The 24,142-nt window shown below is 42.0% G+C and overlaps 1 protein-coding gene across 1 annotated transcript; it reads right to left on the bottom strand.

Moving 5' to 3' along the window:
- Positions 1-381: 381 nt before the first annotated feature.
- On the bottom strand, positions 382-22,943 carry LOC130160735 (gamma-aminobutyric acid receptor subunit rho-2-like). Its single transcript, XM_056363429.1, has 9 exons — positions 21,762-22,943; positions 18,572-18,678; positions 13,474-13,541; positions 9,742-9,965; positions 9,491-9,573; positions 8,068-8,208; positions 5,059-5,211; positions 4,403-4,611; positions 382-4,307 (listed from the first exon to the last, which is right to left on the bottom strand). The coding sequence occupies exons 1-9, from the start codon at positions 21,881-21,883 to the stop codon at positions 3,993-3,995; spliced, it is 1,422 nt and encodes a 473-aa protein (XP_056219404.1). The 5' UTR covers positions 21,884-22,943; the 3' UTR covers positions 382-3,992.
- Positions 22,944-24,142: the final 1,199 nt, after the last annotated feature.

Below are 24,142 nucleotides of genomic sequence, written 5' to 3'. Positions count from 1 at the left end.
AGTCAGTGTATTACCTTAAAGCAGCAGATGCATTAATAAACAACACAGATGATAGTGTGGGATCAGTTGCCTTACTGCAGCACTGAGTTTTTAAGTAGTGATGGCATAGGTAAATCTGACATGATTTGTTTATTTGGGGGATTAGATGTGCCCAGAGTCATCTCTAAAATCTGGATTAAAGATGGATGTGCGTCACAAGGGGAAGATTGTGTCTGATAGATTATTCTTGGAAGTTGTGACTGTTTTCAGTAAAGTTGCTTCTTAGCCATCGTTCTCATGACAATACAGAGTGGAAGGAGCTTTATGACATTGTGGCAAGTCCTCGACATGGTGTTCCGATATGTTAAATCTTCAACTCAAGCAAATCAGGACTCATTTAAATGCGCGAAAGAGAGACTTTATTTATGAAATTTGCTCCGAAAGCATTACATTCTGAACATTTTCTGAAGACGAAGGTAGAAGAGATGTTGGTTTGGAAGATGAGAGATCTGCAAAAATGTGCTTCTTGTTTTATGTTTTTGCACTGAGAGATCATCTGACTCACTGTTATTAGAGATCCATTCGAAAAAAAAAAAAAGAAGAGAAAAACACAAATAAAAAAAAAATCACATTTAGCCATCAAGGTAAATTGCAATAATGGTTGCTGAGTACATCATGAATCAGGATGAGACCTTGGCTTTAAAGGAGCACCAGGTACAGTTTTACATTTTGCGAAATGTACTTTTTTGCCACTCTCATATCTGTACAGTATGGACGTATGGGGCTTGAGCCAAGAGGCAGCTAGCCTAGCTTAGCGCTAAGACTGGAAGCAGGGTGACACAGCTAGCCTAGCTCGCTCAGTCAAAGATCTGGGATTGTGCGAACTGATGACTGCCTCCCCGGGTTGGAGAAACATTTGACCAATCAAATCTTACGCTGAATCATACAATGAATAAGGATAGGAAACCCACCTAGCTAGCTAGCTGCCAGCTATGGCTAGCTAGGTGGGAAGCTACATGAGAAGCTACAAAGTTTAGCAACAGCAATAGAAAAATAAGCATGGATGAGATGGATGCACCTGTATGGGTTTTTGTGAGTTCATAAACAGAAACAACATCTCTTAAACTGACTTTTTTGATCAATGTAAAGAAAATTAACTGCACTGAGCAACCACTACTGCTGCTTCATGGCTGACTGAAATTTACGTCAGCAGGACCAATACGTCACTCCCTCCTCACTAGATACAGTAAAACTAGAAAGAGCTCATGAACGCAATGACAGTCTCTCTCCCCAAGTTTCTTTCTCACATTTCTGACTGAGTACTGACTAAACAAACAAGCCACAATTTGTTAATTTGTGAGTTATTTAGTTAGCTTCAGAGGTGTGGTTGGTGCTGTTTCCCCTGCTTCCTGTCTTGTGCTTAGCTAAGCTAATCACCTCCCGGTTTAGCGCTGTATTCTAATATGAATAGACATGAAATTCATCAAAAGCTGGATACATACTTGGTGCAAGGAGCTAATGGGATTCCCAGAGGCTACACATGTAGCGGTTGTACGCTACAGCATATCCCTTAGCGCAGCATAAACATAAATGGGCTTTACTGGTTAGCAAGAAGGTGAATAAGCTAATTTAAAAAACGAAATAATTGAAATTGAAATAATTTTCCAGAATCTGTTTTTGAAATATTGACATGTAAACCAGTTTTGAGGAATGAAAGTGTAGCACTTGTGACGGGTGAAATCACACACATCACAGTGTGGTTAGCCTAAAGCCTCTAGCTTAACTTACTATTTACCCACATAATTAAATAAAATGCTAAACTGTATATACTGCTTAGAAAACCTCAATAAAACTACCACTCATGGTGCTCAAACAAACAAATGAAAAAAAAAAAATACAGCCATTAAACCATGTTGGTGTATAAAAAAATGTTCACTTAAGGCGGTTCAAGTTGGTTACATCACTGGTAAAGCTTTCCGTGTTTTAAAGTCCTTTCTAAGAAATATACAACTAGAAAGATACAGTATTGCACGTCTTGCAGCATGCATCAAGCAGTTTTGTACAAGCCCTGTTTCGTGGAATCTTTGCCAACTTAAGGTGTCATGGCACATGGATCGTATTGCTGCACTAAAAATAAATAAATAAATACTAAATAAAATAAATTCAGTGAATAGAGAATCCTGCAGATACATAAATAAATAAACACTTTCCTCAGAAACAGTGATATATGGTGCTTTAAAACCCACAGAGTAGTAGCATCCTGTTTAGTCCTGGCTTTATGGGCTGCTTTAATCTGGTGAATGTCAACAGAAGCCATTGAGGAATACAGGGAAGGACTACCACTTGAAGTGAAATATTGCCGCTGTAGTCGGAGGGCTGTTAAGGGAAGAAAGCCTGGTATTTAGCTCCTTTACTGCCTCATTAGCCATCTGTTCTGGACACATTCAGTTATATGACTCAGTCAGTTCCAAAGGTTACAGAGGCAATAGCAGCCAAATTATATGCTCTTATTATTTTGTCAGTTTGATCGAAAATAGAGAGCTTCAGAGAGTAGAGAGTATCATTTGGCGGGGGCTGGTTGCACAGAGACAGACTTTGACTGTAGCTCAGATCTAACAGTCCAGCTTCTGACAGACATGAAGACACTCTCCTTTCACTTATCAAATAAATGTAGGTCTCCTTCTGCCCCGAAGCTTTAGTGATGTCCCTTACTTGGATAAAAAACGTCTGCCAGATGAATAAATGTAAATGTAAATATAAGTTCTTTTTCTATATGAACTATGGATCATATGACTATGTGCGATGTAAAATAGGTTGCTATGGTGACAATCCATCTTCACAACATTTTGGCCTCTCACTTCAGCTAAAACTCTTCTCCAGGGGTATTAAATTAAAATTCAAAGACGTCCAGTTAGACAACATATCCTCAAGCAAAGGAACATTGGTCGGGGTAGTGGAATAAGAACTTCAAACTTTTCTTTTACCTTATGTAATAATAATTATATGTTCCTTTTTCATTTCAAGTTGAGTAAGACCTGTACTAAGTCCAAACAGAGCTTTTGAAAAAGGTACATCTTAATTAAAGTGGTTAATTTTAGAAATATGAAATAAAAAGTGTAGCTTCAGTATCCCTTTTTCTTCTTTTTAGCCCATTCCACATCTTAACAGTGTCGACCATTTTTATAAAACACAATCTCAACACAGCCTAACGACAGAACAGCTTTGACCCGTCCCTTTCTCTTTCTTTCCCTGTTAAATACCACTTTCCCCACTTATTTCTCCGATGTCGTCTCTCACCGCCTGCGTCTCACTCACTGACTCGAGTCGCAATGATTGGCTGAGGGAAGTGACCAGTGCCATAAAGGCTGTGCCTCTATCAAAGTCTAATAATTCTCAATAATTCATAGGTTATGGGTCCGGGTCCAGAGAGGATGGTGTCTGGGTCCAGATTCGGGCAAATCGTCCGATAAGTGAGCTCTACTCTCATCAACCTTGGTTACAGCAGAGAGCCAATTATATTTCTTTGGGAGTTGGTGGGGAACAAAACAGAGAAGAATGAGAGTGAAAAATCAGACTAACAAAAGTTGTGTTGCCAGAAACCAAATGAATGCAAATCCGTGGTGATATCATTGTTATGTTATTAGACTTGGGGTATGGTGGCTAACATTTTAGGCTTAAAATGAGTCTGTTTTTTATTTTTATACAACTGGCATTAGAGTAGTCTACTTGTGCAACCAGCCCCACCCGATTGTTGGAATATGATTGGGGAACATATGAGCTTCTGATGCAGTTATGTAAAGGAGAAGAAGCTGTGTATGCGGTCCAGTCCGATGGTGATGTGTGAGCCAGCGCTGTTGAAATTCACACCCAGGAGCCAGTGATATTTTTTTCAGCCCTCTTGCCAAACTCGTTGCTCCACGTGAACATGCAGTATGGGAACAACTACTTCTTCTCCAAGGTTGCAGTTTTTTTCTTTCACTGCTACAGTTTAGGCTCAAACAGTACGCACACACTCAGCAGTACACACACCAGTAGATCAGGTTAAACAGGATGTAGGCACCAGGGAAGATCATGCGAGAGTAGGTGTCAATGGCGTGGGTGTTCTGGATAATCCGGAAGCCGCGAATGCCCTTTTTCTTGGTCCCCGTGGACTCGTTGTCCAGGGAGAGATGCACCACCATTCGCTCCTGTTTTTCGGACGCATCCTCAGCCATCATGGAGGCTCTGGTGTACCCTGCCAAGCTGTTGGCATCTGCCTCGCTGTATGTCCCATCCAGCATCATGGTCCTGGCATGCGACATGCCACAGGTGCAGGGAAGGGTCTGGGACTGGGCAAAAAAAAGAGAGGAAAGGAGTCAAGACTGAATAAAAAGTTGCAAGCACCATTTGGAAATTTATGCAATTTCTGGAAAGGTCTCCGTACCTGTTCCCTGACTTTTTCTCTGAGCTTCCGTTCTTTACCGTCCCTCACTGTCGTCAGGTAGTTGACGGCAGCATATTCAAGCACAGACAGGAACACAAAGACGAAACTGACCCAGAGGTAAATATCCACAGCTTTGATGTAGGAGACTCTGGGCATGGAGGCATTGACTCCAGTGATGATGGTGGACATGGTGAGCACCGTGGTTATACCTGAAGCACAGAGAAAATACAACCTTGTGTTAACATGGCGGTAAAAAAAGGCTTTTGGGGAAATATTCTGTAGTTCTGGGATGAAGGTCTTTTCACAGTCCGTCTACTCTGGAGTTGGTTAGTTGCAGAAAATATTACGAACGAGGAAGAAGGCAGAAATTACGTAAATGAACTGTGCAACAGCCGGTAGCAAAGACAACAAGGTCAGGAACGCTTTTAATTCATTATCCATGTTGCATTCACAACTTGCTTGTCCAGACCACAACACAGTCCTGGCATTTTCTAAATAAAACATGGAAATATATGATATTGTTCCAATTTTTAACAGGTTTCATATGTAATTTTTTTTACAGATATAGGCTATACTTTTAATACATATATGATTTTTCCTCATATGTACATATATTCATAAACGGAAATTCAACACATGCCCATATGTCCTCTTACCTAGTGAGACTCTGGCAGGGACGGCCCTGCGGTCAATCCAGAAAGACACCCAGGACAACATGACCATCAGAGTGGCGGGGAAGTAGGTTTGGAGCAAGAAAAAGAAGATGTGACGCCGCAGAGTGAAGTTGATGTACAGACGGTTGTACCAGCCTAGAGACAAGGACAAAGGAAAACATAATGATGTAATGAAGTGCCCATTAAAACCCAGGACTAAATGAAATTAACAACTAATCTGCAAAGGGATGATAGAAATCTGGAGGGCATATAAAACCAGACCAAACAAACCAATGTACAAACAAAACAGCGGCTGAACAGAAAAGAGGTCATTGCACACAAATATCTGTGACACTAAAGCACTAAAAGGTAAAAATGGCTGAATAACAATGTGAATGTGAATATATTAAAACAGCCCAGCGGAGTGTTTTTAAACAGCGATGTTCCAGTTCCTGAGTTTCAAACATTTCCCAGAGGAAGACTGTTTTTTTTCTGATTGGTTGACGAGAACAGCTTTAATGTTTCCTACCTTTATTAGTGCCATTTTCTATCTTTGATTAGTGTTGTCAGTGAGCTCTGCGGAGAGCGCCGAGTAACCAGGACATTGTTTTTGGAAAGACAAATTTCTCCTGACCTCAAATGTAATTATACAGTTAAAAGAAAAAAGTCCACTGAGATGTTCTTCTTCTCACACGCACTGAACCCCTCACAGATGGCCCCGAATGCAGCGGCCTATCTCGTCTACGATCAACCCAAAAGGTCACATGTCACTCCGCCACTCGTCGACCTACAACCCAAATCAAATTCAAGTCAGTAATGCTCGACTTCAGAGCGGACTTCCGGGTCAGCACCCATCTACTTCAACTCAATCATTCAGCCTTACGCTCCTTCTCAGCCACCGGGTTCCTCCAGGGGGGGACGCCGTCTGGCATTGTGGTCCCTGCACGCAATTATTATAATAACTATGGCGACGAAAGTAGGTACGCCGCTGTTGGTACAGTCCGCAGGTTTATTATTGTAACCATGACAACTGTAGGGGTGCTATTTCAGGTGACTATCACAGGGTTGAATATTTTACACAATAATACACCTGTCCTTGTCCTACTGTGATATCTCAAAATGTTGTTGTTGTTCTTTGGAGAAAACTCTCAAAAACTTTCTTGAACAAATAATCCTGACACCAAACCATTTTTGGAGTGTGGAGGATTTTTGGATTCAACACCACAGATGGAAAAAAAAAAAGAAAAAATCACAGATAAAGTCGAGGCTATTTGCAGCTGCCTGAACAATAACATTAACCTGTCACTCAGGCGGCAGAGGATCCACTAACAAGCAAGAAAAAGATCATTCTGCAGTGCAGTTCAAACCATTTCAAAAAAGAAAAAAAAAAACTTGTTAATTCAAGTCTTTGCACAGAAAAAGAAAAGTGAAGACACCTCACTGATTCTCACGTCTCTGCACTAATCGTGCTCAAGACCACAGGAACAGGAAATATTGCTGTTGTTATTGTTGCTATTATGATTATAACTCTGAGAAAAATAATTATATGCTGTCTTCAGCATAAGTTCAATGACAGCAATGGATGACTGCAGGATATGTTATATATATTATTCCTCTTTTTCCCTTTTCATGCACTGGTTTGATTTCATATTGAAAAAAAAAACCAACAACCATATAAGCAGCAAAGTGCAAATAATACTTCTAAAAAATATGACAAAAATCCTCAAACAAATAGTCTAAACTTCACTTTTAAATATATCTTCCAGTCTCTACTGTATCTGCAAACTGATCCGGAGCAGGGTTGACCGAATCACTGGGCTGAACACTTGACCAATCAGCTGGCTTAAAAAAATAAACAAAAGCTGTCAAGCAGAGGCTGCTTTTAGTGCAGGAAGTGTTATAAATGTAGGAAATCAATTAATCTTTCAACGGTAGCATCTCATCCCCAGCCGACTGTCAATACTGTCAACTTTGGCTCCGATAAAAGCAGCCGTAACAGCTGCCTGTTGCTCCATCCATCGGCCAGGACTATTGTAAGAGCTTGTTGAAACAGTCATTATGAGTCTGTGTTGTTGGTAGCCACAGCAAAGTCTGTGCAGAAGCCAAAACTGTAGAGGCTGTAGAGCTCCGGCAGAAGAAGGCTATCGCTCTTTGCACCTGGCCTAACAGGGCGGCTGACCTGAGGTCATGTAACCCCCAGTTAAGACTAAGCGTGTGCTTGTATTGTGATATAGCTCTGAGCAGCACAGGAGGTCGACACCTTGTCTCATTTCTCTGTGGAGAGTTAGTGTGACGAAACTAGAGAAGTGTTTTTCCTGATGGAACACTTTGGCTCGCGACTCGCTGCTTCTCTTGCTTTCAGCAGCAGAAAATGGCTGTAGGTTGGCTGCAATGAAGTTGCCAATTTCTTCAGCTATTTCTTGAGCTCGCACACTGGTTTTGCGGAGGAGGGATAGAAAATGATTTTCAGCAGAGCTGTTTGGACCTGTGGCAGTTTTTTTTTTGTTTTTTTTGTCAGCGTGTCCTTTTCCTTTGTCGTGTCTTTATGGAAATGAGCGCTCAGGTTGGCTAAGTTAGTTGTTGTGTCGGGGCATTATCGTCTTGTGCAACTTACAGTGTTTCTCTTGTCAGCAACTCTTTCATTATTTTCTCCACATTTCACAAGAAAGTTTGGAGCATTTCCAAACTCTGTAATACTTGCACTCCCTAATAATTACATATTAATGCACAATCCAAAGACACCATGAAAAATAAGCATTACCTGCACGTGTTAATGACAGAGTGCAGAGCAGGTTATAGTAAAAATTTTAATATATTTAGAAGTTTAATATTAAAAGTAGATTTCAACACAAGACCCCTGAGACAGAATGTGACCTCAAGGTAACATTAAGATGACATTAACATTAAGGTAGTTTTCATTTCAATTTATATTAATGACACAAGTTTTTTTTGCCCATTGGGTGACCCGGCCTTACAAGGACACATCGCTCGGCATTGGTTTCGCTGCTCTACCTGTGCTGCTGTAGAAAGCCAGTCTGGAGGTAGTGTGAAACTTCTGGATGAGGAACTGCGACAGAGAAATCCTGTCGTCAGTGCTCAGAGACTCATCGCCGCTTTTCCAGTACAGCATCAGGTCCTCGTCTGTGTAAGCATCTGATGGACAGAGCATGTGTCAGCATCAGAGACAGGGCTGAGTACCGAACTTAAACACTTTTATGGACTGACAGAACTGGTTTGATCCTAGAAAATATGGAGGACAAAAAAATGACGTAAGTATAAATAAATAAATAAGTGCAGAAATAAATAAACAAATACATAAATAAATGCAAAACAAAACCATTTTGATAATGACAAATGCTTTTTCTAAATAAATAAATAAATGAATAAATACATACATTTTTCATTACCAAACTGTATTTATTTTGCATTTATTTATGTATTAAATTATTTATTTCTGCATTTATTTGAGTATTTATTTATTTATTTATGTTTATGTAATTTTTTTGTCTTTCATATGAAAAAATGCTTTGTCATTCGATACCTAAGGAGTAAATGAGTAAATGTCATCAGTGTCAGTGAGCCAATCAGCATGCAGCATGCAGCATGCTTGGACCAAGCTCTAATAATGCTGGTGATTGGCTGTTTATTTTCACCAAAAATTTGAGCGTGCAAATGCACCAAGCTTAAAAGTAAAAACTACAATTTGTACCGTAATGTGTATTGTCATTTTCTTTTTTGTTAAAATGGATTTGACAAAATTGGTGCAGAAAAAAAGTATTTTCATTAAGAATCGGTATCAGTTACCAATAACCAAAGTTTTTGAACAATATGCAACAACAGCAGCTGGATCTCTGTTGAGGCTTAAAGACACTTAACTCTTAATTCAGACTCAGTATTTAACCTATATCTGATTCTCAAATAAAAGCTGAACAAATGAAGGACAGCTGTTAATAAAGGCTGGCAAAGAAACATTACTTTAAAAACTGAATTATGACTATTGTACTAATGGCGTTGGTGCTGTGGAAATGTACATTGCACTGAATTTACAGGTGAAAAATTAGTAAATCAAAGCAGTGGCACAATAATCTGATGATATTTACTTCAAAAACAGACACACTGGAAAGAGAGACCCGTATAATATAAGGCTTTTTAATTAAACTCTCTCTACAGTCAAGGTAAATAAAGCAACTATTTTCCAATTTCCGGCAACCAGTGCCATTAGATGTGGGTCCCACTGAAGTGAAATCCTGATGGAATAACATCCACCGTAGTTCTGCACCAACCTCCGACTAATAAATCACGGTTTAGTGTTTCTTGTCAGTGTGGTGCTGGTTCAGGCAACATGCTGCTAAATTGCTTTGGGCCTTTCATAATTAGGAACAAAATATCAGAGAGGTCTTTTGAGCAAGAAGAGCGGAGGCACGTGAATACTTACAGCTCTCCAGCTCCAGCGTGCATGTCTGCGAGTCCAAAGGGAAACGACTGAAATCCATGTTGCATGCAGCGGTAACTGTAACCCTGGGGAATTAAAACGAGAGTGTAAATCTCACCAGCTCTGCAGATGCTACACCGGGGCCTGCCAAGTCTCATTTGGTTGGTGTGATAAAACCCTATGGAGGCAGATATCTGTGTGTATGTGTGTGTAGAGTGTGTGTATGTGTGTGGGGAGGGATTTCCTGTCCTCACCTCAGGCTGTACAGGACATGACCATCTGGGAAGACCCGCAGCATGATGTTGTCGGTGGTGGTGTCGTGGATGAAGGATCTCTTGGAGTGGACAAAAAACACGTCAGGCACCCAGATTTTCTTCACCAGCCGCCCGTCAAAGGTCATGCTCTTGTTGGTGGTGCTCGGGAAGGCCAGCCTCTCGTCCTTCCAGTAGTGCCTCAGATACAGGGTCATGGTGAAGTCCTGTGGGAGAGTAGGGGGGGGGGGGACACACGACAGAAACAGTCACTGGATTAAATCTCACTACAAGTACTTTGCTCGCTCACCAAACCTGGTTTATTACATTCCACTGGGATTACACTGCTGCGGATTATATGGATTGTATATAACTAAACATTGATGGTCCACAGAAGTGCTGAACATATGTTGACAAAGCACGGTCCGCAGCTTCCACTCGTCCTGTTTTCTCTCGCCTCCCTGTTGCCATGCCGGGCCGGAGTGCGTCCATGCGTCTGCACCGCTCCCTGCCACAGGAGATCATCCTCTATCCCATTCTCCTCGTGGTATTACATAAGACCAGATCAGTTTAGAATAATAGCTGCAGCAACACATTGTACTTTTGGCACCCGCCATAAAAGTACCTTTGATGTTGCGTAAGATGAGTTCGGGGGCATGTCTGAATCCGACGTGTAATAACTGTAATGTAATAGAAATTTACTAATGAGAGGTGATTTCAAGTGTTGTGATCTGAAGTCTGTGTACTTTTTTTTGGGGCGGGGTATTTATAACTGCAAGCTCATTGGTGGATCTCTAAACAGTATTTCATTTTTGTTAAACTTTTTATTTATCTTTTATCTCAAATATGCTCTGATTTTCATTTTTAGAGCGACAGTGTACGAGGCCAGGATGTAGGTGAAGAGTATGATGGGACAGTTTGTTTAGCTTGATTTCCAGAACTTGCATATTGTGGCTTTAAAGCAGTTCACAAGTCGTAAAACATCTGTTCACTACACTCAGGAGGATTGTTGATGCAACCTCTCTTGGTCTGGTGTGACCAGGAGCCTTTAGGTGCTCATATATCTGTAGCTGTGCTACTGTTGTGCTACGTTTTAGCATTTACCGTTTATCCATAACTGCTCCCAAAAGTTGAAATTAATATGCAATAAATAAAAAAAAAAAACCCACATCTGTTAAATTCACTGCACACAGACACAGACTTACTTGGTGTGGTATGAGAAGCTAATGGTGGCTAATGTTAGCTAATGCTAGAAAACCTTTGCAGTGCAACTGAATAAACGAAGTCATCTTTGCTCTTGCTGCTGTTACGATACATTTAAGCATCTATTATCGTCGTTATATTCATTAGCATTACAACACTCTACTGCTCCATTCAATAGACCCAGGAGTTTTAAAGCTACAGTGTCACTTGTCTGGGATGACAATTATGGTGGCAAAAATTACATAGACTCATTTTAAGGATACGTCTGGTAATCGTATTAGGCCATACATTTCTCTTAATGTCAACAAACTCCATGTGCAGAACCGAGCCAACAATAAATGTATCCCACTAAACAAGTAGCCTGATAAATCTTATTCTTCTGTACCACAGCGCTTCATTGTTGTCCAACACATTAATAAGCCACAGTGTTGCGTAGGGAGACATGTTACCTCATTACACCGTTCCTGCTGCTGCAAATACTACAGTGGTTCCCAACCTGTGAACCATGGCCCAGCAGGGGGTCACGGAGGTAAAGGGGCCAACAAATCATTAGCAACACGGTACAACACAGAAACAATTTAATTAGAAAAACTCCTCTCATTGTTTTTTTTTTTTTTCTTTTTTCGTATTAAGGTTCAGTTCAATCCTGAATGTTCGATCATTATCGTTAAAATGAAAAGTGAACGCATTATTTGGTCTCCGTGTTGTTATGAGGTCAGACGTGGGCCGCCTCATTTTCAAGTGGGTCGTGAGTTGGAAAAGTTGGGAACTTACTATACAGCAACAAATGTGTATTAATCCTCAGTGGAAAACAGTCCCTATAGCACCAAATGAGCCCCTTGTACATCTACCTGTATAAGTTATCAACAATTAACTATATATACTACAATTTGTATTACTCAAAGCAATGTGTGAGACTGTAGTGTGCACACACCTTTCAGCCCCTTGTATCTTGACACACTTGTTATGAAGTTTGCTTGAACATTATTTCCTTGGTGATTGTTTAGGTATTTTTCCTCAGCAGCCTTTGGCCTCGGTGCTGAGAGTCACACGCAGGGTGGAGATGGACTAGCGCGCTGCTTCTGGATTCTTCTTCATGGAATTTTGTTGACATTAAGAAAAATCCTTTAATATCTCATTTTTGCGAAAGATCATTTGCTGTGTAACCGTTAATCATCCTGTAGCTTTGTGATATGACATAATGTCATTAAAAGCAGCTGTCATTTAGGATCATTAATTTTTTCAAATCCACCCCCCCACCCCCCCTGACCCACATCCCCCCCTCCCTCCACTCCCACCCCCTCCGTCTGCTCCAAAACAAATAAATACTCAACCCTTCCAAATGAAATGTAATCCTTGGTTGTCCTTGCAAACAGGAGCTTACACAATATCACGACGACAGTTTTGGATCCAATTTATGGTTCCAGAACAGAGGGTTGATTTAATTACATTACTCAACGTGCATTTAGTCTGACTTTGAGCAAAATAAACGGCTCCTACCACCCAGCTTTCATAATCTAATTCGGAGTATCCGACTGAAAACGGCTTAATGACTATACGACTAACGGGATACAATCGTCTGTCGTTTTCTAAAAGGACACAGTCCCTCAAATTCCAATGTGTGAGTGAGACATGGTTGTTATTAGGTTCTAGTTATCAGACTGAGTTTGGGCTCCGATCTGCCGCGTCCAAAGAAGAAAGTCGCACCGCAGTCTTCCTCACTGTGGTGCTCATGTGTGTATTCTCATGCTGCTAATGAAGGATGTTCCTGCGAAGCCCCATTAACTGCTGCGTCTGACGAGAGCTTCTTCCCCACGTGCCGAAGCACAGTCATTTGTAAAAGTCGGCGGCTTCATGCCTGGAAGCTGAATATGTGACAGACAGATTCACCAGTTAAAGCTGCTGGCAGTAACATAAATGCACTGGAGCAGCAGCATTAATAATGACATTCTGGTTTTTATTTTTAACTTTTTATTTTTAACTTTTTGTTGGTCTTTGCTTTCAAAACCCCCCATTTTCTGCATATTTAATTATTATTTTTTAAACTTTATTCCTTTATTGGTGACATGAAGGATATATAGGACATAATAGACAGACATGTAAACAGTTATAGAGATGTATGGTATGAGTCTAATAATAATAACATATATAATAACACTTTATATAATCAATATGATGTTCTGTCAATGTACTATGACATATCTTACATCAAAAATATAATAATATAAAATAATATGATAATAGTGTAATGATATTATGACAATACAATATGTATAATAGGCTAATATAATAATTTTAATAAAATATAATATTAGTATATCACATAATAATAATTATTATACAGGTAATGTAATGTAATGTTAATTAGTGCTGCGAGGTCTAGACTGAATCTATTTGAATTACTGTTATTTGTCAGTATCAGTATCTGCAGCAGATTCAAGGTCCATTTTACAGTAAAATTACAACTTTAAAAAAGTTATTTTTACCCATAACGTTACGATGTGACCTTTTGGGCATGTTCAAGCGACTCACCATGTCGACCTCTGATATGCTGTCCAAGCTCTCCACCTGAACATCCACTCCGACAGGGACAGCAGGACCTGCAGGTGTACAGCAGTTAGACAGATCAGAGTTTTTGCATTCATTCATATCGTTTTCTGACAAACTGTTTTAATACCTGATGAGTGCGAGTTGAACACTACGATGATGATTTCAGGTTGTTTTAAAGTTATGTTGTACTGCAAAGTTGAAACCAAGACTTAAAGGTCCCATATTGTAGTCGGATGTCCATGTGTTGTTTGATTATAAATCAGGACTTCTGTAACTTTGTGACGTCATAACGAAGCAGTCACCGCTCTCAGTCATGCCCCAATCCCCCGCCCACCTGCATCTACCGTCCAAAGCCTTGCAGGCTCAAGTTCCTCCGAGTGTTTACCTGACTCAGTCACTCGCTTATAAATAATAATAAAATAATTCAATTTGTGCTGATATTATTTTATTTTTATAGAAATATGATGCCAGTTGTGAAGTAGTCATCGGCTCCTCCTCTTACACACCGCCCTTAAATAACAATCCTATCCTTGATATTCCTATGCTCATTTGATGACAAGCAAAACACTATATTTTCATAACTGGCGATATGTATTGAGATGATTGAAAGGACTATATTTAAGGCCGTCTTGGGATTTACAGGGATTTGGAGGAGTATCCTAGTAGCCCTATCATGAATAGCAAAAATAAATTCACACACCCTTCTGTTATTCGTGTATTAAAGTCACATTGGCTGCTGTAGTATTTTTAATCTGAGCAGCAGTAACGGTGCCAGCCTTACATAACCAGCGGCACGGCAAAGCTGCTACCTGGAAGAGGGGATATTAACTCGCAGCTGTCTGCAGAGAGTCCTCCCTACTCTTTCTCACACCATATGCCACACATCACGTGCCGTACTCAGCGAAAGCTCCTGGTGTCACCGAGACAACGGACGTGGCACCAGACACCTGCTGAGGAAAGGAATAAACAAAAAAAAAGAAAAAGCCTCGATCAGTGGTGGAAAGGTGTGATTTTACTCTGTCTCTCTCTCTGCAGCCGGGGTCACACGAGGCCGCTGAGCTGACCCGCACTGCAAGGACGCAGCAGTGAGAAAACAATCTGTACCATGGAGGGATATAACAGTGTATGTTCCCGAGATCACAGGGTATTGCAGCTTATTTTCTGTGCTGCAGTGTTCAAAAACTGAGGCTGAAAAAAAAGCGAGGGGTTATGCGTTCAGACGGGGGACAGTCGCTCACAGATGAAATGTCCTGCGTGTGGTTTTGCCAGAAGATTTCCTTTTTTGCTATTTTGGGCTTTTGAGCATCAGCGAATTATTCTACGTCACTGATTATCAGATGAGACCCATGGATGCGTCATAGAGATGCTCCACTTCATCATTCCAGTTGGCCCCTGTAGCCCGCAGTCGCACTTCTGTGTGGGCTGCTTTCAAATAAGGCATGAAGGGAGAGTGTGTCACCCAATGCCCCCCCCCCCCACATCACACCACAGCACCGAGCACCAACAAACATCACAGAGGAGTAAACGCTGTAAGTTAAAATGCTCCACAGTCTGTTTATGGCCACATGCAGCCTGAACAACAGGCATATTGACAGCTTCACTTAATACCGCGTCTTAGTCTTTAAAGTGGATTTATCATCAAGGCGTAGGAAACAAAAGCACATAATCCATATGCATTCATTATGTGACATAAAAGCAAACATTTTTATAGCAATGTTTGGGGATTTATCCAGCAGCTGAATTTTTTTATCAGGCTAATTATTTGAGTCACTGTGTATATGGGCTTTAATTTCTCCCTGTGGATGAAATTTCATATTGTCTCTAATTAAGGAACTTACACTACACAAGCTGAGTAATGATCATTAATATAGGAAATACAGGACGTGGGTGTTTAGGAGAGACTTTTATTTTGATGTGTACCCACAACTGTTCAGAGATATTAAAGTGTAAAGCCTAAAATTTTTCAAAAGGGCAAGTATTTCATTTGTGGAGGCAGTTTATTGGGTTTTTGCAGGAACTTTTCTTTTTGATGTGTTAACGCTTTACTGTGAAAGTATCAAAGCCTCAGTCCACAGAGAAATGCACACAGCCTGTATTCAGAAACTGAGCCTCAAAACCAGCCGTCAGGACTTCTGGAACTTTGTGATGTCACAACTAAACAGGAAGCAAGGAGAAACAGCTAACCTAGCTAGGTGTTATTGTGTCCGTGCAAAGACTTTTAAAAATCTGTGCTCACCAGTAGCTAGAAACTCTGTTGCTAGGTGTATTTTTAGTAAGCTAGCTGTTTCCGCTCTGTATGGAAGATAACCACACCCTGAATCCAGCTCCATCCCAGGAAGCAAAATGAAACTTCTGGCCTGATTCCTTGGCTCGAATCTGGCCCATATACTTGCACATCTGGGTAGTGAGTGTGGCTGTGATCCTCCGATAGAAGATTTTATTGTGTGTGCGCCAGAATGGGTCCCAAGATGTGGAAGTGGCATCTGAAGTGGCCAGATTCGGGTCGTGGAACCGGGCGTATTCTGGCCCAGGATTTATTTTGATATCTGAGATGAAAGTAAACATTAACTTTAAAGGTGTCATCTGACAGGTTTGTGCCGCTGCTTCCACTGTGTTCAGCATGAACTTGACGGTTATTTGTTGCTCCTGTTGGATTTGATGATGGTTCACCTTTTTCAACTTTGTCCGCCGTGGCCGTGACCATGACAACAAAAGAAACCGCAGCGAGGAAAAAGGACACGGGGGCTGATTTTACATCTGAATTTATAAGCACTGCACCTCTTCACCAGCAGAGAAGAGATGGAACAATGTGGAGAAACATAATTGTCTGATTATACGGTCTGACCCACTCTCACTTTTTTGAATGAATGCAGCGCTACGTTCACTAACGGCAGCAGAGTCACAGGGAGGCGGTTGGGTTGGATGGCGGGCGTTCGAAGCACGACTGTCGCTGTCACTGGAGTTCGCATCCCATCTGTGGTTAGGTTCAGGCAACTGAAGCGCTTTTGGTCAAGGTCAGGGAGGGATTGTGGTTAAATGTGAATAAACACATTGTGTCTGAAGTCATTGTGAACTTAGTGGTTGATCTGAATGTCAACAAGTGGAATGGGACGCAACAAACATGTCTTCCTGGTGAGGTATGCTGTGTTTACCTCTTGTCCCCTAGATGCTAGCTACAGATCAAACATCATTTAAGGGAGGTTTAAGCGGGGTTTATATTTATTATTGCAACATGTGCAGCCTATTTTTCGCCTTGGGACTGACTGTGGATGGTTTCCAGCTCAGTTTGTTCCCCCAAAAGATTTGTTCTTTTGAATGAAAGGTTTGTGAACAACTCTGACACTGAACTGCTGCTCTGTTTGTGGATTAGCAGCCGTAAATCCACTCTTGGTTCACCCCGACTAGATTACACAGCTCGGCTCGTCCATTACACACTGTACTGCCGAGGCTGGAGAAATCGCAGTGAGAGGATGAATCTGATGGAGGCGGGTTGCTGTCTCTTTAATGCAAATGTGACTGATGCATGACGGGTCTATCCGGCCCCTCCAGTGTTTCTTTAAACCTGAGGCAGACAGGGAGGCGGAGCTCCATAAGTACATGTATCCAGGAAATCCTAACTTGATGTGGTGACAAATATTCCGTCCAAACATCCGCCTTCTACTCCTCAGCTTCCTGTATGCGTTTGATTCGTCAGGCATCAGGTGGGGGGGGGGGGGGGGACCGCCCAATGGGAACAAAGCAGGTGCTCTTATTAGGATAACACAACTTCATCAAAATCCACACCTGCAAAATCGCACCTGCTGTTGTTCTCTGAATCATATTGAAGAATCTCAACCAAACAATTATCGCCTCTTTGAGATATCCGTTTACTGTGTGCAGTTTATTTGGACAATCAAATTCTCCACAGTCGGGATTTGTCTGATTGTGACTTGTGACTGAATTCGCTCCATCCCCTCACTGATCCCCAGCGGCACATAAGCGCATCATTCTCCATATCGTTCCACCAGCAAACAGGAAGTGGCTGCGTAAGAGGCTTTCATTAGTAACACTGCAATCGAAGCCTGGAGGAACCACGGCAGCTGCTGCGCGCACACACGCTTCTTCCTCAGCCAAATGAGCGCGCGGCAGCCTCCCAGTGCACTTAGACGAGTCAGCTTTTGATTATCTTTGACTGAGACGATCACCTTTTTCTTCTTCTGCTGGAGAAGAAGAAACTGCTTGTATCAGCAAACAAAAGCTGACGAACGCATAAGACAAAAAAATAAAAAGTGATCCTCAGTGGGATCCCACGCCCATCTGTGGCTGCAACTGTCGTCCCAGAGGAGCATGAAATTCACTGTGGGACGTTTCATTCAGCTCGCCACCTCCTCCTGTACGTATACAGTGGCCTGTTTATGCTAAATACCGGAGAATGGGAATAAGCTTCTTATTTTTAATTGCCTCCTCAAATCCCAGAAGCGGTGGCATTGTCCTGACATTCAGGGTGTAAAGTAAGGGCACAGAGGACGCCCTTTAGTTTGACTTCTGTCAGTGCAGAGCAATCACAATTGACAGAAATGGATGGTTTTAAAAACATCTGGCGCAGAAATGAACTCATCACCAGCCATAACGCTACAGCAGCAATGGGAGAGAGGACGTTTCTTCCTATCTTTTCCTATAAGGTGCTGCAGGTCCTCTGCTCAGCCCTCTTGTCAGTTTGTATTTAGAACAGAACCCGCTGAGTATTTCTCTGTTTCTTTCTCTCTCTGTTTTTTTTTGCTTTCGCTCGGGGCTGCGAGCTCAACATGTCACCTATTTCTGTCCTCTTAAAGGTTTGGCAGCCGCGTGGGAACGGAGACAGGTGGGGAGAATAAACCTGCGTCTCCTCTTCCAGTCAGAGTGGTATTAACAGTCACACTCAGGTTCAGCAGAAGGTGGGCCCTGACATTAACAGCAGAGAGGCTGAGTCAGTGTCAGCGGACTGCTGAGCTGCAACGTCTAATCCGGTCGGTGTGTGATATCGCTCGGATAAAAAGAGTCGAGATCAGTGGGCAGATATTTGCTCATTGGTCACTGAATAGAAGCAGCTCCGGGTGCTTACCTGCGAAGGCGGGCCTCATAGTGAAGTCATGCTCGTCGATGCGCAGAAGGTGGGTGGTCTTCACCTTTCGGGTTTTGGTTCCATCCGCAACCTTCTTCGACAGAGGACTGATAACAGGTGAGAGGACAGAGAGAAGTTTTTAAAGTTAGGACTAAAGTGTGTGGTTATAAATACAAATAAAGAATGGTTAAGGTTAAAGCTCCCATATAGTATAAAGGTCGATGTCCATGTGCTGTTTGATTATAGATCAGGTCTAGGTTCTATATTAATACTGTGAAAGTATTAAAGCCTCAGTCCACAGAGAAATGCACACAGCCTGTATTCAGAAACTGAGCCTTAAAACCAGCCGTTAGGACTTCTGTAACTTTGTGATGTCACAACAAAGCAGTGTCCACCCTCAGCCATGCCCCAAGCCCCGCCCACCTTCACTCACCACCCAACCTTGCAGGATTTGGGTCCTCTGAGTGTTTTTACCTGAAATCTGCTTTATTTTTATTGGATCACTCTGAAAACAGTCAGCCAATCAGAAGAAAGGCTCAGAGCCTCCTCTCTTCTGATTGGCTGATTGACCTGTTGTTACTAGAGCTCCAGAGAAAAGCCTGAGAGAAGAGATGTAAAACTACACTGACATGGTTTTTGGTTCTTAAAACCACAAATATATCTTCTTATGGATCAATACTTCAGATAAAACACAGGAGAAGTTTAAAACATGGACCTTTAAACTGATGGTTCAGGGTAAAAGAAGATTGTGGTTCTGTGTGACTGAAAACAAAGACATGTTTCATATATGAAAGTCAGATGTGCCACATCTGTCCACTGTCCCAATAGTGCTGCAGGAATGAGAATACAATGAATGAGAATTAGTTTTTGTCGAGGGAACCATGGTGATGCTAACTTACAAAACAAAAAAATCATCCCTGCAGCACTCGATATCCAAATCTGGAGTCAGTCCAAATCCTCCCAGGAAGAATGGCAGCATGGAGGTGGGTGTAAGGGGCTTGAACACTGGAGACTGCTGTTTGTTTCTTGTCTGTTGTGTTTAATGTTTGTTGTTTTTGTAAAGCTCGCCATGATCGTTCCATAACCACAACTATGTGGTTATTATTGTAACCATGACACCAAGAGTCCACTAACCTTAATGATGTAGCAACTTTAACCCACACACCAAACCGAAAACTTAACCCTGTGTTTGTCTTTTTGATAAAGAAGTTTATCTTTCAACTGGAAACTGCTGAGAATCGATCCGGTCCTGATGATACAGGTGTCGGATCGGAAAATGCATGTTGTGTTTTGTCATGAAAGTTGGAGGACTTGTTGCCACCTCAACACCCCCTCAGGGCAAACACACACCAGCATCATGAGATGTGCATCGAGACATCCGCACCCATCACTGTGTGTCAGTCTGCACGTTGTTGACGTGTCGACTCTCCAGAACAGCAGTGATTTCATCACATTCACCCGAGCGTCAAATAATGCAACGGCTCCATGACGTGGACGATGTGTGTGACGTTTCACTCTCAGCACGGACTTCTCCCGACATCGGCACTGGATGGAAATCATGAGCTGAATCGAACAATATGAACAGTATTTCCCTGGATGCTTCCTGCCTGAGATCATTGTTTCTACTGAGCAAGTAAATATTTATAAACCACCTCACAACTACAATATATTTTTTAATTAAAAAAAAGGCTCCAAAATTGGTGGAAAAAGGTGGAAACACTGCAACAGATGGGGACTATTTTCAGCAGCGAATTAATCCACGTTTGGTGCTATAGTGACTATTTCTGGCAGCAGGATGATGAGTGTGTGCGTGTGTGTGTGTGTGTGTGTGTGTGTGTGTGTGTGTGTGTGTGTGAGTGCGATTGAGTCAAAATAAACGACAGTGTGTGTGTTTGTGGTGATGAGGTGAAGGAACATGTGGCACAGAGGAAAGAGATATATCAGGCTTTGGAAACACACACTGTATAAGACGGATACGTTCATCGACAAGTAGAAAATGATAGAATTGCAGACGTACACCTTCTACTGAAAGAGTGGAGGGAGGGGACTGTGTGAGCGAGCTCAGCTGCTGTCCACGGCTCTGAGGCTCCTAAATTTAATCTTATTTCTTCTGGGTTTTTTTTTTTTGCTTTGTACTTCCTAAGAAAAGAAAACACTGAACATGTCACATTAAACAAGGTCTCCAGGTTGAATGAAGGTCTTTTGTTGCATGATTTTTAACTGTAGGTGACAGCTGTTCTGCACATTTTAAAACTGAGTGTTTTGTTCAAAAATTTGTCAATCAATACCATCAACTTTGACATCTTTGATTAATTGTTAGTGAATGTTCCAGCTTCTCAGTGATGAAAATCTGGGAGACAAAACGATCGCAGGAGAAACAATGAGAAGATGAATCATTAATGAAGTTTTGCAGCCTTACTGCTGCAAGGACTGATGCCCGGGGCGAGAAGAAGTTTTGTTAGTGCTATGACAATGTACCTGAAGCTGCTGCTGAGAGGAGGCTGGCTGCTTGAAATGAAACCAAACTAAAGGCTTAAGGATGAGATGAAGAAGTTCCTCCACTCTCCAGTCTCTCCTGTTTCCCCTCAAAGAATAAAGAACGTAATCTATGCAATGTCCTGTGTTACTCCAGGTGAATGTGTTCACCTGGAGGAGCAGCCAACATGCATTAGGCTTCTGCAGGGATGGATCTTCAGGAGGTTTTTCTTCATGCGCAGCTGGAGCACAGAGAGAGAGAGAGAGAGAGAGAGAGAGAGAGAGAGAGAGAGAGAGAGAGAGAGAGAGAGAGAGGTCTGTGCGCTCTCCGGTTGATCTCCACTGTTTTCATGCTTTGGTTCCCCTCAAATTAAAAAACCCGCAGAACAGGAGTGTGACCGCGGTGTGGAGGCTCCTGATGGTTAGAAAACGGATTTGGAGCAGAAAGGGCGCGGGCTGCATGCAGATGTTGACAATCTGGATGATGCTGATTGGAGGGGAGATCCGCTCAGCAGCTGCCTCACCCCTAATTTCCTTACTTTTTTTTTTTCTTTTTAACACAATGTCATGAGTCTGTGCTGGTGTCAATCATAACCTGTCTGTCCGCTGGAGAAAGCTCGTGTGAATGTTTGTCCTGCGATGATCTCTGGAGGTCAGAGTTCACGTCTCAGTTAATAACAAAATAAATAATAATAAAGGTTTCCCCGACACTTACTTGCCGAGCTTGTGAGTCTCCGCCGGCGCCGACCATCGCTTTTTCCTACTTTTGTGCTTCCTGCACTCCCCGACAAGAATCAGACACAGGAGCAAAAGCAGAAACCTGGCGTAACCCGGCATGATGAGTTTAAAATTCCCGCAGCGAGTCGATCGGTGACGACTTTGGTCCGCGTGCAGGGCGCGCTGTGCACGGTACCATCTTCCTTCCAGAGAGGCAGGAGGAGGAAGAGTGTGGAGAGTCGAGGGACTGTGGGGAACAAGTGCGCCGGCTGCTTTGCAGAGAGAGACAGAGTGGTGAAGTCTGATAAGCGCTCTGATTGGTTTTCAGACTCCAGAGGAGCTTTTTTTTTTTTTTTTTTTTTTTTTTCCTGGCTCAGGAGCGCACAGCATCAGCACCACACACACACACACACACACACACACACACACACACACACACACACACACACACAGCGCAGTGAAAACAAACAAGCAAGCAAACAAACAAACACACAAACAAGCCCCTCCTGACCAGTGGTTTAGAGGCAGAGACACAGCTGGGAGGAGAGAGGCAAGAAGAGGGAGGAGGTGATCATCCTGACACAATGATGAAAGGGTCCAGTGGTTTTCTATCACTTGATTTGATACCATCATTAACATTAACCTGCTCTGCATTTGCAGATTGGAAAATGTGAAATTATGTCATCTCATGTATTATAATGCTGTGCAGTGGAGGACAGAGTCAGGGCGTCCTCATCCTCAGTTCAAGTCTCGGATTGTCCACAGCTGTCTCGCTCGCGGGGGCTCCTCCTCACATCCGCCTGGAGTCTGGATAGAAATGTTCTTGGAAGATGTGAAATTGCATTAGAAACCAGTGGAATTACAATATCTCACCCGATTGGGCAGACGTTCAAATATCCTTCTCAGACTCAGTTTATTTAGGATTAATACTTTTTTTTTTTTTTTTTTTTCTATGGATTTCCTGCAAAAGTTGCCAAATCCCTTTTTCCTCTATGGAAAGTGTGAAGATGCCGGCAGCTGCCGGCTGCCACGGAGAATTTGTCAATATGCGGCGTCACAGTTCATTCCTGATGTTTTTGTCTTGACCTTTAACCTCTGTCCATCACACAGTGAAGAATGACAGTGGTGTCAGCTCCTCACATTAGTCTTTGTGGAAGCTGATGAACAGTCTGCTGCTCCATCAGTGTGTGTGTGTGTGTGTGTGTGTGTGTGTGTGTGTGTGTGTGTGTGTGTGTGTGTGTGTGTGTGGGGGGGGGGGGTGTTTCTGATCTGAAAAGATTAAAAGATATGATTGAGTCAAAATGATGTTTTCTAGACGGCTACGTCCAGCCTGATTAATTCTGAGCATCCAGTGATGGAGTTTCACAGGCAGGAAGAGATTTGGAGATTTTGAGGCTGACTAACCAAAACTGAGTGACAGATTATTCAATTAAGTTTTACCACCTTTATTTTATGCCTTTTGAACGTGATTATTTCATCCTAAATTTACAGACACAGACATAAGACCTAAATACTGCAGGAACTTCACTCTGTCTTGCGGTAATGAACGGGGGAAAGTGCCGCATCCGTAACTAAAATGTGTTTCTTTAGCTTCAGCTTTTCTTGTCTGGTTGAACTAAAAGACTAGTTCATTATAGAGTAATGCATTTAAATATGTGATATAAAGGGTGCTTGAGTAAAATATCGAGTCGATCGAAAGAACTAAAAGTCAAGTCTCAAGTCCTGGTCTCATGTAACGTCAGTCACTCTTCTTTCAGGTCTCTGAACGCAACAATTAAAATGACATGAGAACATTTTGCTTTCAAAACTCCAAAACCATTCATTTCAATGATTCAGTTTACAATTGCAATTTTTTTTAAAATTATCATCAGGTCCAAACTTGAGATTCACTGCTACAAGATTTACGTGAAACTCGACTCTTGATTTGAGAAGAAAAATATTTAGAAGTTCACATTTTTGGACTCGGAGCCTAACCTCCAGTCTCAAGTCTACAGCTCTGGTTTAACCGAACATGAAAAGGGTCAGAGAGTGAGATGGTCAATAACTGCTAGTTACTAGAAGTTTAACTCTTCATTGGGTTTACATTTTCATGGGACTTGTGGACAATAATATAAAGTAACATAAAAACTTGTAGATAGTTTGACTTTGAGACGGGTTTACTCACCTATAAGTCAGGTTTCAGTGTCTTCGGGTCATCGTCCTGCGAGTTTTAGCCGTGTTAGCCTCATGGCTCTATGTCAACGTCTGGTGGTGAACTTCTTCGGTCCTGCAGAGAAATTCGGTTCTGATGCCCGGACAACGAATCCGGCCTTTGGTGATCCACTGACCTTTCCTCCTGCTCCACCATCTGATTCTGTGGTTTGAATTAAATCTTAGCAA

This window comes from Seriola aureovittata, chromosome 19 (genome assembly GCF_021018895.1).
Source record: "Seriola aureovittata isolate HTS-2021-v1 ecotype China chromosome 19, ASM2101889v1, whole genome shotgun sequence".
Classification (NCBI taxonomy): Eukaryota; Metazoa; Chordata; class Actinopteri; order Carangiformes; family Carangidae; genus Seriola; species Seriola aureovittata.
Note: the sequence above shows the minus strand (reverse complement) of the source record. Positions and strands in the feature narration are given on the sequence as shown.